This window comes from Pseudopodoces humilis, chromosome 3 (assembly GCF_049639895.1).
Source record: "Pseudopodoces humilis isolate 2021_Gansu_Grassland_sample_001 chromosome 3, ASM4963989v1, whole genome shotgun sequence".
Taxonomy (NCBI): Eukaryota; Metazoa; Chordata; class Aves; order Passeriformes; family Paridae; genus Pseudopodoces; species Pseudopodoces humilis.
Genome location: NC_142202.1, coordinates 89608703 through 89626314, shown reverse-complemented (window position 1 = coordinate 89626314; position 17612 = coordinate 89608703). Strand labels below are relative to the sequence as shown.

Sequence of the window (17612 nt, the reverse complement as noted above, 5' to 3'; positions counted from 1 at the left end):
CAATTTCATTTGTAATTAGATATCACCAGACTGGGAGGATATTATTAAATTAAACATGACATTAACATTTACCCCAGCTAATGAGTCAGATTCCTTCAATGAAAAAGAAAACAAAAAAGGAAAAGGAAAAAAAAAAAAAGGAAATAATGGTCTATTAGTGGTTGACTAATTAAATAATCCTATTATTACTATGAGGTAACAAAACAGGTTCAGCTAAAGAGAGGCTACCAGAAGGAATAGAAGACAGCAGAGATGAGGTGAGTTCAATGCTACTTTAAGTAACAACACAACCATTTGTTCTTCACTGTAAAGCTTCACTGTGCACTTTAAATTTTTCTTCAGCTTTCCAAGTCCTCTCTTGCTCTTAATTATAGGCCTTTTTCCAAGCTATATCTCATGCACTCTTCTCTCTACTCTAAAAAAGACTGTCCTTCTTAAATCTCCACCCAGTAAACATGTTCTGTAACCCTTTCCACGCAGATTTCTCCAGACACTTTACAGTTAATAATTTTACAGGTATTTTATACATTGACAACAACTCATAAATGTAAGTCTGTGTTTACACAGGTACAGTGTGCATGGATTTTGTTTGATTTTTTTCAATTGGAACTTGAAGTGGACCTCAATGTCATTTAACAGATAGGGTTTTCTGTGATGCTAGAATACATATATCTATATACATTAAAGGTCCTTTTTTTTCCTTGAAAACTAAGCACCTTGCATGCACCTGCAACTGATGATGACTTCTAAGTTGCAGAAACAAATTGTGTAGATGATATATATATATAAAAAAAAAAAAAAAGGAAATAATTGAGTGTCCCTTCTTTGTAGCAGCAGTCCAGGACTTCGAAGTTCCAACAGAATATCATTATTGTTTGTTAGATGTAAATTTGCACTTGATTCTATTGCAAAACAGGTTCTTGACTGACTACATTTGCATTCTAATTAATTAACAGAGATAAAATATTCAGAAGATGCATATGTAGTTAATCCTAGAAGATTATCACACCTTAGACTAAACATTTTTTGAAGAGCTTTTGGTCTCCCCTCAGGTCACTTTTCTTCACTTTTCCCTTGGAGGACCCAGTACATCAAGACACTGAGACATAATGCAATCAAAAGCATGATAATACTTCACAGTATAGAGTTCCACATGCTGCTTCTCAACATCTATCACACTCTATGTCTGCACTTTTCAAAGACATGAAAGAATTTCAAGTACCTTGTTTCAGCTTTACTGAGCAAGGCATCCCATCGACTATCCAGGAAACTCAACTGTTTCAGGATTTTCACTCTATCAGCAGGCTCTGCTGACTCCGCAATTTTCTCCCCTTCGCGCTTGATTGCCTCCACAGTAGGCTTGCGGTCATCCAGCAGCCTCTGGAGAAGCTATAGGGAAAGCAATCAAGCACCAGGTTATCAAGAAATATTGCAATAATGCAAATGTAACAACAGTAGATTTCTTGAAAAGCCATTAAAACAAAACAAAACAAAAACAAACAAAAAACCAAAAAAAAAAACCCCAAAACTAAACCACAATGCCTATATTGTGATAAAAATTTGAAGAAAGCTAATCAAAGAGACACACATAACACACACTTCACAACCCTTTCCCTGACCAACACAGGCTCATTTTAGTTTCTCAACTGTTTTCCTAAGAACACTGGAGGTTCATGAAGCTCAAACAACAGCCCTGGTTTCTCTGAGGTAACCCAAAAAGTGAACACATAGAGGAAAAAGTTCTCCCTAACACCCTTGAAGGAATGCAGCTACTCAGAACTAAGTTACATTTTATAGGAACATTTATGAGCAAACTGCATGCCCCTCCAGATTTGGCATCACAGAGGTAATTTGGATACATAGAGGGATGGGAAAATAGATACTAAAACTATTGTATAATCAACCCATCACTTATATGAGATACAACTGAGTTCATCAATCTAGTGTAGCACGTTAACTTCTCTGTGAAGAATAAAATGTGCCCCTGTCTACAATGCTCCCTTCCTCCATCCCCTAGGTATCTTTGGTAACATTAACATTTTGCCACAGCAGTATCCCAAGACAACAACCTGTACTGCCCATAATTTTATATTAAATCCTTGGGTGGCAGTGTACCACACAGTCTAACTGCATGAATTGTATGTTTCATCAGCTACATTACCTTTTTTTTAATATAACCACTATTAAAATATGCCAAAGCTGATGACACTGATAGAGTTCGTACATTAGCACAGGCCACTTCCCAATGGGATTCCAACTAATTACCAACAATGATCACATGAAAGTCAAGAGCCAAGTATTGAAGTCTGTAATCTGCAATCCTATCGTGGTAGTACAGTACCAGGTAGAGTGAAAAATTACTAAGTTTTGTTTCCTACCTTTCAAATGGCCAGATACTGAATTTTATGCTCTTTTTCCAATGGATCTTTAACATCCTTTCCAGATAAGGCCAATAAGTCTAACCAGAGTTGAGATTGCACAATATCACTCTGTCTTATATCCAGGAAGATGAGCACTTCTCCCAAGCCTGGACAAAGTTTTGAGTTTTGAACAGATGGCTCCTTTAAACACCTCAGCACACCCCAGTGTACTATAATACTCTTGAACAGATATTATGCTTTGCCAAAGACTGAGAATTTATTCTCACTGATCCAGTGGATGCAGAGAGATTCTAAAACCATTTCACTTACCTTCTGTTCTTGTATTTGGGCCTTGACAACTTTGAATTCAGCAGATGGTGGTTTCTGATTAGCCACAAGATCTTCTGTATCAATGAGCCAGCTAAGCAGAGATTCAAGGGCATCCTGAAATCTCCCACAGTGGAGGAGAGCTTCCTGCAATTGTGCAGCACGCTGAGCAACCTGAAAAAACAGCAGAGGATCTCACCTATTCATTTTATTTCTGTGAAATAATTAGTCAAAATCTGTAGAACATCTGTCAATATTGCTAATAAATACTCTTGCTTTTGTAACTATTCATAACAGCACTATGTCACAATTTAGCATGAATCTCTTGGGGCTGGAGACATCCAATGAAAAGAATAGACTTCCTCCCAGTAAATCAGCCTGCTGTAGTAATTCCTTACAAGCTACTCCTGCTTTATATAGCTACAGTGTTATGAAATATACTGATGGGATGTTTGCATTTCAGATGGTCTTTATTTTACTTACAGAAAGAATGAGCCAGGATCTCAAAGCAGCAGCTCTTAATAAGGCCCAATAATCAATGTCATCAATGACAAATAGGAAAGGAGAAGGCAAATATGTGAACTGCAGATGTCTCTGGTTCTGCTGCATCACTCTTTCAGGAAGAGCGCAGAAGAGGATGAACACCATTTTTACTCCCCACCCTTTCCATTTTCCAACAGCAGCTACTGCTGAAGGAAGACTTGAAAAAGCACAGAAATACAGCTGGTTTTTCAAAGTGGTACTTTCTGATGCCTCAAGCAATACAATCCTTAAGGTGCTCTAAAGGAAACATTCCACAGTCACACAAAGCTGGGCTGTACCATTGCGCTGTGCACTGTGCAGGTACAACAGTGTGGGCATGAGCAAATAAAACAAAGTGGAAAAACAGGCAAACAATGACTGAAAGTGGAACTGGATCTCCAGGGACCCCTTCCAACCCCAACTCAATTTCATGAGTCTATGAGGCTTTCTTGAATAAAAATCCAAAGACAAACCTAGGGAAAGTTTGGCAAAACCTTATAAATTGCAGCAATACCTCTGGCTATTAGCAATATAAATCTTATCCTTAGAATTACAAAAAAAGTGACTGTGTAAAGCAAATATAATTCATATTCTTACTGAATATTTAATTTCCTGTGTTTGGAAAGACATCAGTGAGCAAACAATCAAAAGGCAGAACCCAACAAAAGCAGGATAGTACACAAGATAATAACCTTCTTATTAAGAGTCTTCCATCGGGTGTTGACATCTTCAAGGTCGTGTTCAAGGTTTTCTGTGTTGGTACTTTTAGCAGCACTCTGAATAAGGCCCTGACCCAACCAATTTACTTCCTGTTGTTTGACTTGCAAAGGTTCAATTTCTTCTTTCTGGAATACCTGCAGTTGAAACCCAAGACAGACATGAAACATGGTAACTTCTGCCATAAAATGCATCTGGTGTTTACATGACAGTATGCAACAAAAACATTGCTTAAAACTGGTGTATAGAAGAAAGGAAGCCATTCCTTGTTAGGACCTTCCTAAAAAAGCATTAATAAATCTAAACAGAATAGATTAAATCTAAACAGAGTAAATTCAATACATCATAGAAGGGGAAATGACATACATTTCCATGAGTAGTCTTAGGAAGGAAAGGGACAGAGAAAAGGAGAGGTAGTGGAAGTTTTAGGAGGTGAAAAAAATAAAACTTCTGGAGAAACTCATCTCTTTGATTACCTGTCTATAAAATCTAAGAACGGCACAGATCAAGAGAGATAGGTGGGTATTTTTTCCAAATTAGCACCAAAGCCAAAGTTTCAAGTCAAAGAAACAGCAAAGGAATAGATATTTTAAAATCGGTTTAGGAGATTACAATGTTAACAAATGAGGAAGAGGAACTACAGATGCTGTTGAAACAGTATCCCGGCAGACACCCAGGAAAATGGGCTTTCATTCAAAGGATACTCTTGCAAATTGCCAAGGCTTTGACCCTGCCCAACAGCAGTTTGAGCAGTTCTGTGTTTGCTTTATTTTACTCTTGCAGGTATTTAGGCTTTTTCAGAGCCAGATTATTACCATTAGCAACAGTAATGTAAATCTCCATTTGTATTCAGCAGCATTAAGCTGCACTGACACAAGTGTCAATGAGATCAGAAAATGGCCTGAAGCCCCTGAATTAATTACACAGGCCAGTGAAAAATAACCAATGAATAAACAATGCTAAAGAATGCTCAACTTTTGACCCTAAATCCTTCAATTTCTATAGCAGCATTCAGTAACAGTTTTGGTGTACACTTAGTGCATTCAAAGCAACCTTTCTCAGCATCCTGAAAAGCAGAGATCACTCTGAATGTACCAGCAACTCTCCTCTTTTGCACCAAACACACTGTGGCAAGTGACTGCTTTTAAAGAGGCAGACCTCAGGTGGCTAAGCACACTTCCACCAGCTTGACAAGTTAATCTACAAGCTACAGCAAATACACTAAACATGAGAGGTAAAATAAATTTAGCATCCCTAAGAGACTTGTTCCTACAGACAAAAAAAAAGCCTAAAAACTCTTAAGACTGTGGCAACATGAAAACTGAGAGCATGCAATGAGTTGGCTGCTCCTAGAAGAAGGAAAATGCTTGTGTTTTTGACTGTAGGGTAAGGAGGAGGCAGAATAATATTTCAACACAGAATCAATAACAAATTCTTCTTTTATGTGCCATAAAGTCTCATCTTTTGAGAACAACGTCCTACCACAGAGGGGACTGATCTCCATAATCTGCCCTTTAAAAATGCACACATTCTTTTTGGAGAGAAGTTTAAAATAAATTACAATTATTGCTGAGGCCAAAGTTTACCAGAACAACTTAGCAACAAAGCTTGAAGTATCTCAGATTTCAACCAGAGTGGGAAGAAAAAAATTACAGACCCGACAAACACCCTTTCCTTATTACAAAGCTTCCCTTACCCTCTTACCTCATCCACCACTCACAAAGCACTGCAAGATCCTGTGCTTGTAAAATACTACCGTAACTTCAGATCTGCCTTCTGGCACGCAAATGCAAAAGGCATCTTTCAGAAGAGGCGGTGAGCCTTTAATCTGCCTGCTTTGGAAAACACAGCCATCTGATACTGTTGCTTACACCTTGATGAGTAAGGCTGCTCAGGCTGAGCACACGGGCGGTAGCTGCCCTTGAATGGCATTGCCGGCGCAGACACCGGGCACCAACACGGGCACGGAGGAGGCATTCCACGTCCGGAGTAACAGGCACCAGCTGGGCAACAACCCGGCTCAAAACAGCCGGAGTAATAATCACCCCCCGACTTTGCCCCCAGTTCATTTCCCATACTATTTCACCTATTTTGGACACCCCTTGTGCGCTATGCAAATGATACTGATCACTGCATCTGCCTAATTAATATTTTTTTTTAAGTTACGTTTTTGCAATAATGGCAAAACTTACGAGTTTTAAACAAGTATCTTTACGGATATTACATAATTATCTCACAAACCTATGGATTTTTTATTTTTTTTAATTACCTTGTTAGACAAGAGGCCATTGCAGACTGTATCCAAGGTGTCTTGGATGCCAGTAGTCCAGATATTGCCTTTATTGCTCTCTGGGAAAACTTTTGGGCAGTTTACAGTACTATCTAAATCAAACTGTCGAACAGAAAATGCCACTTCGTTTGAGCCTGTACATGCTACACTGCATTCCTCTGTATCAGATAAAATTTCATATTTTGCAAAATCCAAGTCACTAGTATTTACAGCAGCATTAGTGTAATAAACATCTACATGAGGAGATACATCATCCATATAATCTTCCTCTACCATTGTGACTCGTATTTTAGTTTTTTCATGAACTTCATATGCATTTTCCACTTCACTTTTGTCAGGGGTAATACTTCTTCCATCACCTTGAAGGGGATCTTCATGTGTCAGAATTTTCTCTTTGAAACCCTGTAAGTGAGAGCATTTCCCCTCCATCTCTTCCTGATCACTCTCACATGTCTGGGCATTGCTTTGTTTTACTTTTCCAGAGGGTAAAATGTCATGCAAAGCCAGTCTGCAGTTTTCTTTGACAGGGACACTCATGCTTGCAAGCAGTGGGGTTTGCTGCTCTCTGCAAATTGCTGGGATATGTGGTCTGAACTGACCTACTACTTGGATATCTTCTGCAGAAGACAGACTTTGTATTTGAGTTTGCTCCCCTGCTAATGGTGTGTCTTGTTTATCTTCCCTTTCTGTTGGAGGGCTGCATAAACCAGAATCATCCTCTTCCGAGGTAAGAGAATTTGTACCCCATTCGCATTTGCCTAGTGTAGCTGCCTCTGACAGATCAGCAGTTTCATTAAAGGAGCTTTCACTTCTATTAGTGTAATCTGGAAAGCTGGGTGGAACAAGCATTCTCCACGATCGTCTGTGCTCCTTCTTTTCGGTGTGAGACTTTGCTTTGGGTAACCCAGCTGTCCGAATTATATCACTGTTCAGTTTAAGAGCATCAAAGATCATTTTTTCATCTAACTTGTTAGCTTCACGGCTTCGGAGCTCAAAAACACTGGAAGAAGTAAGGGCACCATTGGAGCACAAAGTACTGATGTCCAGTGTTCTGTGACTGTAGGGTAGGGTCCGGTCTGTGAAATGCCTCGAAGAGAGGCTGCCCTTGGAGCCTGAGTCAATCTGTTCATTCAGCCGCACAGTGTCATAGATAGACCTCTGGGGAACATAGCAGTCTTCAATATTTAGATCTTCATCTTCTTCCCCTTTGCCAACACATGGAGGATTCTGACGTAGACAATCTGGCCTGCTAAGTGGCTTCCCCATGTTGAAAGTATTCACACAAGTATAACTCTGTTTTCACAGATTCAGGGCAAACATAAGAAATAGTAAACTTGCCCTTAGCATAAGATGCATAGATACAAAAATATACATCATAAGATATGAAGTGGCTGAGGTCATTAATAATCAGTGCATCTCTTAAAATTTTACTTTACCTGGATATGAAGTTTCCCACCCCCCGAAATATAAAGTGCTTCAGTAAGAAAGTAACAGAAATGTCCCAATATCCCAGAAAAACAAATTATAGCAGAAACCAGCAGCAGCCAAATATGTCAAACATTCAGAGGAAGGCTTCATTTATTCCTCCAGGTCAGAATCTGTATCTCCCAAATAAGCCTTCAAATGGACAAGTGTTACAGAAGGCAGTACATTATCTTCTGTACATGACTGCTTAACTGTAATCCATTTAGCTGGCTTGCAGGGTCCCATCTCCTTTATAAATAAAACATGCTGTGGCAGCTTAAAAAGACAAAATCCACAGGATGGTTGTATGGTCCTGACCAAGGCACGGAGAAAATCCTGGGGTGTGGGGGGAAATAAGTTAAATCCAGAACAGTAAGAATAATAAAACAGCCCTTTACTTTTTTGGCAGTAGCTATAAATAACCTTGATCTGAAAGGCAGCTTATCCTCCTCTTGTAACAGGCTTTTTCGTGGTGCCTCCACCAGTCCCACAGGAAAACATCACTTTCTAGCAGCCAAGCCAACGCGTCCTTTGAGCAGACGGTCGGAAGACGAATGTTTCAGACCGATTCTCCCGATGCCATCCTGGAGAGATCTTTAAGGCAGCTGCAGAGCCGAGCGAGCGTGGCGCGTTCCCCGAAGGCACGGCAGGTTTACATTCGGCAGGTCCCGACTACAAGCTGCAGCTAGCGGGCTGCGCTCGCCTCCTCCTCATTTCTGAGGCGCAGCTGCCGAGGAGCCGAGGGAGGGAGGCAGGGAAACCCCCGCCGTGCAGCGCCGGCGCGTCCCGCCCGGCGCCCCGGCTCGCCCCGCTCCAGCCGCCGGCACCGCCCCGCTTCGCTCTTCAGCAAACATCAGCTCCCGGCCCGCCCGCGCCCGCAGCGCCGCTCTGGGGCTCCCCCCGGGGCTCCCCTCCCTCCAGCCCTCCCCGCCGCCCCCTTATCTCCTCAGCCGCCCGCGCCTTGGCTTGTCGCTCGGTGCCGCGCAGGGCGCTGGCGAGGGCAGGCGGCGGGGCCGTGACATCACTGCCGCCCCAGCCCGCTGCTGAGCGCGGGGAGCGGCCGGCACCTTCCCCGACACACCGCTTCAATAGAGCCTTCCTTTCCAAAGTTACGCCGAAACTTTACCTCTGTATTACTTTAAAGAAAAAAAAAAAATAAAAAAAAAATCCGCCAAACTCGCCTAGTGTTTAGATTAGCTGCTGGAGTAGTCGAACATTGCTCCACCTGACATGCAAAGTGAGATTTTCAGTCCAGTTTTGATTATTTTCAGTCTGGTTACCGGCTCTGAGGCAAGAGCTTAGGGTGGTGTTGGCTGACAGGGGAGCCACTCCTGGAGAACCCAGCTCCCACTGAAAGAAACATTAAAATACTGGGAAAAAAAACCTAACTATATCTGAAAGACTTTTTTTTTTTTTTTTTTTTTTTTATTTCCCAGTGGGATTTATTGGAGCCCCAAACCAGCCTATCAGGACAAAGATTCCGGTTTTGGAAATTGGCATCTTCTAAATACAGTTCAAGACTAGCTCCTAACCACGGAGGGGAAGGGATGGGGAGACTCGCAGGTAATTTGCCAACAGCACAGGAGGAGCTGCCGTGACCAAGCACCTCCGCTCCAGTAGAAGCCAAACCCCCAGCGACCTCAGCTGCTGGTGTGACAGCAGCCATCAGTTACAGGGACAATTCAGATCCCAGTTTAAGGACAGCATAAGGCACTTAGTGCTGAAACTTAACACAGTGCGTTCACTACAACCAGCTGGAGCTCTCTGCATTCAGCAGCAAGCAGGATACACTGCATGCAACAAATACAAACACACCCCACTTCATGTTTATTGATTTACTTAATAAACAGCTACATATCAAAACACTAAGGGCTTGCAAAACAAATTATCTCTTCCTCCTCTCTGCTGAGCAGCCATATAACATTTGGATTATGTCAAACAGATAATCACCTCTGGATTCTCTAGCAGATACAATGCTAAAGATGCAAAAAGAATTTTAGATGCTTTGGATGAAAGGTCATATCACCCATGGTTATTTTCACCCAGAACAACCAAAACATGCTGAATTCAGAGAGCGATGCATGATTTTATAGGGGAAGTATATAGCTGAAATTGGTCTGTATTTGTTCAATAGCAAAATTATGTTAACAGTTTAAAAGTAGTTTACCATTTTTAATTGTTTCTGCTGAAGACTTTTGTATGACAGATAAGTCACTTTAAAATGCAACTCTAAAAAAAATTTTAATATTTGTTTATATTACCTTTGCTTTTCAATACAGACCTTAACTGTAGTAAATCCCATAAAGATTTTAGTATCTTATTCTAGGGTTTGTAAACAGCGCATGGGATATGCAACATTTAGCTCAAAGAGAAAATTCTCATTATGCTTTCAACATTATTTGCCTTCAAAGCAAAAATCAGAGGACTGACACATACTACATAACTAACAAGACATGCAGATGTGGCATTTATGGACACTATTAATGGTGGACTTGGCAGGGCTGAATTAACATTGGACTCGATGTTCTTAAAGGTCTTTTCCAACCTAAACAATTCTGTGGTTCTATAACATAAGCTAATTAAAATCTTAGTTCAAGCTCATTGGCAGGACTACTCAGGCTACCTAAAAATTCCCATAAAGTCCAATTAGAAGGCAACCTCTAATGACTATATCTATTTTAATCCAAAAGTAAAAGCAAAAATCAAATGAACCATATGCTCATGAAAGCTGTAACAGTGACATATTGGTTTTACTAAGAAGAATGACAGTACAAAGAATTGTAAAAAAGTTTGGAAAAAAAAATTCAACTTCGGTTTCTTTCTCTGTTTCGGGGAGAAACTAGCTGCAAATGTTTCTCCAACTGCAAACATTCTATCACTGTGCAGCTACTCAAAACCAGAGTGTTTGGTTCAGTCCATTTGCACAATTCTTTTTTGTTTTGATTTTAAAGAATGGTGGTAGACTCAGTGTACCTTAACAAACTTAATCTACTGAAATTTCCTTTCAGGACTAATCTACACATTGCATGCAGACTTTGGAGTAAAAAGTGTCTTACTAAGCCAAGTTAACTAGTAATTTTTTGTGTGTGTTTCATATTAATTGAGATAAATTATTAATTTGATTATACTATTCCTGAAGAGAAATAACAGTTGTGGTTCTACTTTGAAATGAACTGCTCTGAGGATTTTCATTTACAGAAAGTAAATTTTATAACTGCATTGTAAATAAAATATATAAATATGTATAAATATAATATACATATACTATTTATAAAAAATATATATTATATTTATAAAATATAGAAATATGTAAATAAATATAGTTTAACACTGACGGCTACTACTTACAATTTAACATTCTTTACTGACTGGAATAAGTACATTACAAAGAAGAAATATAAATTAAACAAATATGCATATGCATTTTAAATAGATATATATATATATATCAAATACTACTCAAAGTGAGTTTATTTTTTAAAAAACATTAGGCTTTTTAATGTCCTGCCAAGAAGATGCACACAGCTGTAACTCTTTTTATGTACATAAAAATTGGTTAAACCACAAAAAACCACCTCTGGCCTATTACATGAGATCCTTCCCTGAAGAGCATGAAGATTTCATGTTAATAGATCTATACCAAAGAACAACTCTTTTGCTTTACTCTTGAGGAGTTTAAGTTGACTGTAGCTGCCCACAGAAGCTAAAGACATAAGGAGCCAGACAGTGGTTTTGTGGCCACAGCCACATTTTCAGGTTGTATGTGTTTGCGTACGTGCACAAACATGTGAGCAAACACAAACACACCACGAGTGGAGCAGGATCTGTGGGATCCAGTCTCCCTACAGTTTGCTGCCTCAGGTAGAACTGCTCTCTGGAAAGGCAGAGTATAAACTGATAGATTACTTACTGTAATTTTTATATGCCCCAGTAGCACTGACACTAAACATTAGGAGAGTTGATCCCTATCCTCCTGCTATCAGTATCCCTTCACTAACTACACACTCACAGAGCAAAATTTCCCATTCTGGTCTCTCTATTTCCCTTCTTCAAAGGCTCCTCATTCTGCTGTTTTATTTCTGCATTTGCTTTTCACTTATTTCAACAACCCCTTCACTTTTTCATCATTCTTCACCTCCTGTTTAATGGCATTGTGTTTTTAATCATAAGCAAAAGCATGGCCTAAAATAGTTGCTTCAAGCAAAATACATTTCTAAGCTTATAAATATCTAATATAAATACAGCCCCAGAGTAGACTTCTGGATATAAACATGCTGCTATCACTGTTCTCCTTTATGTCTCTCCAGGTTTTTTTTAGTCTTCTTACCACGTAAGCTCTTGTGTTTCAGGGATGCTGTCACCCTACTGGTCTGCACAGGTCTCTCATCCCCAAACTGCTCAACTGCTGTGCTGTGTCCAATGCCCTGATGAACTACAACACCGGGACAACACACAGGGAACTGGATTTTCCCACCATGTGCTCATCAGGTTGTAACAATCCAGAAACATTTTTCTCTATAATAAAATACATATCTGTACATATACAATTTGTTGTATAAAATACGTATTAACAAAGACCTGAAGCCGTACCTAATGTTTGAAAATGTAAGAAATGTGGTGAAATCAGAGATCCCAAATTGGTTACAACTGAAGTCGTGTATAGCCAATGTAAGCAAGAGCATTCACAGCAGAAGCTGTTGCTGTTTTCCAATATCCAAAATGTTTTACTAACCATATACAAAGAAAAGCCATTTGTTTCTCTTTTAAATTGAAATAGACTTGTTAGGATAGACTGGCATACAATTTTAATCCTCCCAGTCTAATGGAATCTCCTCATAATGCAACCATTTGCTCAAGGTTTCTGTCTCTATTTATGTATTCTCAAAGATCATCAAAACTCACAGTAACTTCCACTTGAATTCCCCAGATGAAAGTGTTCTGGTTTAATTTTCCTTTCCAAATGGCTTAAACAAGTGAAATGCACCCTCTGTTGGGCTAGCTGTGCAATGACTCTTTTCCAAGGTCATCAAATTTTTAACAGCATAGCTTATCAAATCCTAATGAAGGTTTGGTTTTATCATTAAGTGTCAACTAATGTACAAATCATACAAACATTTGAATCAATATTATACTGGAACAAAACCAAAGCAATGCAGAATATTCATTGCTACTATATAGCCATTAGGAGATTTATGATCTTTCCCAAACACTGCTTACATCTATAAATCTTTCTGGTGAGCACTGGAAATTCATTTCTTGTAACCTAACCCAAGCAAATATCTCTACTTATTTCAGCAGCAAAGCTCAATTAACACTCATCTCCACTGAAATTCACTTTTTTTTTTTTTTTTTTTTTTCTTTTGAGCTAGACATGGATTGCTAGCTGGTGTATTAAAAAAACTACACACAGAAGCTCTGGAGTGAATTTTGGATAAGGATGCTACAGAAAAATCCCAGTATGATAGGGGAATTATTTTGCCTGTTTTCTTTTATTAGGACATTTCTAGGTAAGGATGGAATTCAGTGAGGTAAAACTGGCCAGTGTATCAGAACAGAAAATGGCAAAAGGTAACATCTTAAACCTAAATATGCTGAAATCTATACCCAGGTGAAAAAACCTAAATTGCTCAGATGAGCAAAGTCAATGTGGGCTGGTAGGTGAACAGGAGTATGTAGGTAGGTAGGTAGGAGTCTAAAACTCACACTACTGTGAAGATGAAAGTTGTGTAATACATGGACATCAAATAGAGACAATATGCAGTTTCTCAAAAACAGAAAGGCATACGGATTACAGAAGGTAACAAGATAGTGGAGAGAGGTGAAGAGGGAACTGGGGTGCAGGAACTGGGAGCTGAGATGCAAAATTCCTAACGTTTGCAAGCTGATGAAAAGGAAAAGGAAAAAAAAAGGAAAGCTTCTCTGAGCATAAGATCCCCATTTAAAACAGATAAAACAGATAAAATAGAGGCAGAACAGAATGCTGTGAAACAAACCTCCTCTAAGGTCTGCACTTAACCAGTCCCTTTCACTATGATGTTTAATAAAATGGCATTGTGGTAAAATACTTATAATAGAAAGAAAGCAATCTTCCTACCTTGAATGTATTCAGCTGCTGATTAATAGCCTCTGTTTCCATTCCAACAGGACCTTGTGACTCTTCATGTTCTTCAGCTCTCCCAAGCAGAGTGGAAAATTCTTTTAGTTTACTGTAAAACTCCTCAACACGGCAAATGGTACCCTCCACCTGATCTTCCCTGGCTTTTGCTCTGTCTAGTAGCTTGTTGCACTGTTTATTTAGAGCTTCCAAGTCTCTCTTTATACCAACAAGATCAGGAGAAGCTTCAGCTTCTGTGGCTAGCATAATTTTACAGTTTTTATTAGCATTTTCATTATTCACTATAAGATCCTCCAACTTTTTCATGAAACATTTTATGTCCTCTCTCTGAGATTGCAGTACCTTGAGATCTCTCCCCACTGGAGCCATGCTATCAAGCTCATCATCAAACTCTGCAAACTGAGAGAACATCTCTCGGATGCTGTTTTGGAAATGGCCAATTCCCTGAAGTTTGGTCTCTAGGAATGAGCACCTATCCTCAACTTGCTGCTTCACTGCAGTGTATTCTTGCTCCAAAGATTCGGCTTGGAGTAAGAGGTCAGAAACGCCTGTTGAATCAGAAGCCTCTACCACCAGGTCTTGGGCAAGCTTTTTTGCTAAATCAACGTGAGGCTTTAAAGCTTGCAAGGCTTTCTGCTGGGCCTGCATCATTGTCAGGTGTTTGTTACTGAATGACTGAGGTCCAAGTGAGTCATGAGCTTCCAGATGCTCTTTGGCACTTTTAAGCTGTCTTTCAGTTTCTCTGGATGAGTCCTGAAACTCTTTCAGTCTTTGTGCCATGTTTTCCAAGCACTCTCTCTTTTTATGTAACTGTTCTGTAACCACTTTCACATTCTGATTCAGCGCCTTAGTTTGTTCTTGTACAATTTCTTTATCTGTTTGACTTGCACTGAGCAAACTTTCAGCAGAATTATTTAATAGTTCCACCATCCCATGGTGTTTATCCAGGTCCTTCTGCCACGCCCTTACCTGAACAATAGAATCCTCTATTTCAACAGGGTTTATGCCAACTTTTAATTCACACAGGTTGCTTTGGCATTTCTCTATCCATGGCTGCAGATTTTCTACATGGTGCTTATATTTGAGGGCTTTCTCCAGACAATCTGCCAATTTATCTTCCCTTTCTTTTACCTGTTTATTCATTTCATCCCAGTTACTCTTGAGTGTGGCAATTTGGGATTGTAATTCTGCTTTGTCATCTCCTTGAGTCTTCTGTAAAATACTTTCTCCTTCTGCAACAATTCTTTCATATGAACCAATCTGATCAGTCATTGTCTTCTTAAAATCTTTCTGTTCTTCAATTAGTGATTGCAAAGCATCAAGTTTGGCTGACACAGGATGAGCCTGGTTCAGCTCTTCTTTCTTTTTGCTTAGCCAGGCCTGAAAATCCTTAGACATTTGCTGGAACTGATGAGAAGAGGCATATGCTGACTGAAGCTGCTGAACATGGTTATCTACAAAGAAGAAGGTAGCACAGAGGTTCATTAGCACAACCTGCTAGTATTGAGTGAAAAAAAAATAATAACTAATATTGATTCTATTATGCATGATCATTAATTTAAGAAAAGCCAGTCCTTAGTATGTGGAGTTTGACTGGCAGGCAGCCAGGTTTCTTGCAAGGGGCAGACTCATTCCTGTAATACAGAAGAGCAGTGAAGGCATTAAGATATGAATCAAATGAGGTGAGCTTATCCAGTCTGTGTCTATATGGATCCCATTTGGGCAGATTTTGGTGGTAAAAAACACACAATCACGTTTCATGGTACTGTGAAGTGTAAGCACAAGGAATATTAAGTGCCTAACTCCCAGTAGTGCCTAACTCATGGCCTACAGGAAATACATGTTCCTGGGGAGATTCTCTGAAGTTCCTCGTGACCAGAGGAAATTAAAAACTCGAAACTGAGGCTGCTAGGGAGAACAAAGTATAATATCATTTGCAATGTGTTACTCGCTCAGTTCTGTTCTTCACAAGGTAAGGAAAGGCTGCAGACTGCCAGCCCCCTTCTGTCACAGGCAGTTTTATACAATTACCACTGTGTTTCACCAAGCCATTAACTGGTATTTGCCTAGAAATTATCATTTTGGCTTATACTCTGCCCTTATGAAGTTGGGTAACTCCATGAATAGCATCCTCTTTTGGAATTCTAATTCAATGAAGATGCACCTGAAGGAACACATGACAAAACAGCCTTGCTATTTTACTCCAGGTTCTCTCCCGAACTATTCACAAGAAATCCCAAGCATTGTTCTTACCTTTTCGAGACATGGGGATTCTTCTAAATTTTAATGTACAACTGCTTGGGGTTGGACTGGATTGAGAGCCGGCACTAGGCTCACTTCACTCAACACCTCTATCACAAACTTTTGCCTTACTTTTGTTTTAGTTACTGTTTTTCTTTAAATAAATACCAACCTGATTTTTGCTCAATATCCTTAAATGATTTTAAGATGCCGTCTAACTGTCTTGTAAGTTCTGCTTTCAAATACTCTTCCCCAACCAGTGTTGACAGCTCTTCACAAAGAGCTTGTGCTGCATTTATATTCTTCATTTCCTGTTCTATTTCCTCCTTCATTTCTTTAGCAATTTCCAGCTGTTGTTTCACAGCATCAGGTTGTGTACTCACAGCCAGGCTGCTGCTGAGTTTACTATCCAAGGCACTTAGCTTATCAGACAGACTTCTGAGTAAGCTTTGATACTCTGTGCTTTTCACAATGGCTTGGTCAATTCGGTCACATCTCTTCTTCAGCTGGCTGGTGAGACTGTCCCACTTTTGTGCCACAGCTGCCAGTTGCTCTTTTACAGTTTCATGTGAGGGTGGATGTTCACCAGGTCTCTCCAGAATCCCCTGCCCAGCCATAGTTAACTGCTCATATTGTGGTTTTCTGGTGTCAAACTCTTTCAGCAGAATCTAGGAAAAAAAAAAAAAAAAAGAATGTTAAAAATAATTTACTTCACGAGAAGAAAAGTGTGCTTCTGACAAAAAAAAAGTCATGTAGAATTTGTTGTTCTATTATTGAGTGTATCCAAGTTTGAAAGGCAGTGAAATAAATGTGCCTTCTACATAAACTGTGTTGTTTCCAAGTATTTACATCAAAGAAACAGAAAAAAAAGTGGTGAATTTACACATAATCTAATAGAAATTCAACCAGGAGATACAAGTAAACAATGAATTCTGTTAATATTATAGTAATTGAGTCCACCAAGCAAAATAAGTGCTGTTTAGTTTAAAGTAACGTCTTCTTTCCTAGACAGATTTGATATTTGTCTTAAGAAAGAACTTCAAAGAAGATGTATTCTGACATAATATTTCAATGTTTTATTATTGAACAGAGACTATTTGGTTAATTCACAAGATGACTGAACGTGTAGTGTAAGACCTTTTAAATTAATATCACTGGTTCTCGATATTTTATTTTTTTTTACAGTAAGTCACAGTTCTTGCAAAAGAAGGGACAAATATAATGGTTTTACTTTACAGAACATTCCAAACCCTTTCTAAGTCAATTAGGTTGAACTTTTAAGGACTGTGAAGTGATACATGATAGTCCTATGCCATCTGTCTAGATTTCTGAAGCACTTACAAACCAATATTGAGTCATAGTACTTGAGATAGTATTAGAACATAGTTCATGGTTTGAACACTTTGTTTTAAACAATACTGATATTATAGCTTTAATAACACTTTTTTCAAAAACAAAATAATTTCCCATCAGTTTAGAATAACTGTCAGCAATAGAAATGTTTGAAATTAAATTTTCTACCTTCTGCAGCCTGATCTGATTTCACATTTACTTTCTTTTGTCTAAAGTTTGCTGT

At 39.2% G+C, this 17612-nt stretch overlaps 2 protein-coding genes across 12 annotated transcripts in view; both read right to left on the bottom strand.

The window, feature by feature from the left end:
* The window catches only part of DST (dystonin), a 284904-nt gene that overhangs the window by 61058 nt on the left and 206234 nt on the right, over positions 1 to 17612 (bottom strand). For all 11 annotated transcript variants that reach the window (XM_088053354.1, XM_088053348.1, XM_005518112.2 and 8 more), the window contains 5 exons: positions 16209 to 16704; positions 13775 to 15249; positions 3902 to 4063; positions 2691 to 2861; positions 1223 to 1389 (listed from right to left, as the gene is read on the bottom strand). In XM_088053354.1, the coding sequence (XP_087909480.1) occupies positions 1223 to 1389; positions 2691 to 2861; positions 3902 to 4063; positions 13775 to 15249; positions 16209 to 16704 (2471 nt within the window). The remainder of the gene's footprint in view (positions 1 to 1222; positions 1390 to 2690; positions 2862 to 3901; positions 4064 to 13774; positions 15250 to 16208; positions 16705 to 17612) is intronic.
* Positions 6160 to 8443, bottom strand: LOC148184700 (uncharacterized). Its single transcript, XM_088053355.1, has one exon. It carries the CDS (start codon positions 7480 to 7482, stop codon positions 6160 to 6162), a length of 1323 nt encoding a protein of 440 aa, XP_087909481.1. The 5' UTR covers positions 7483 to 8443.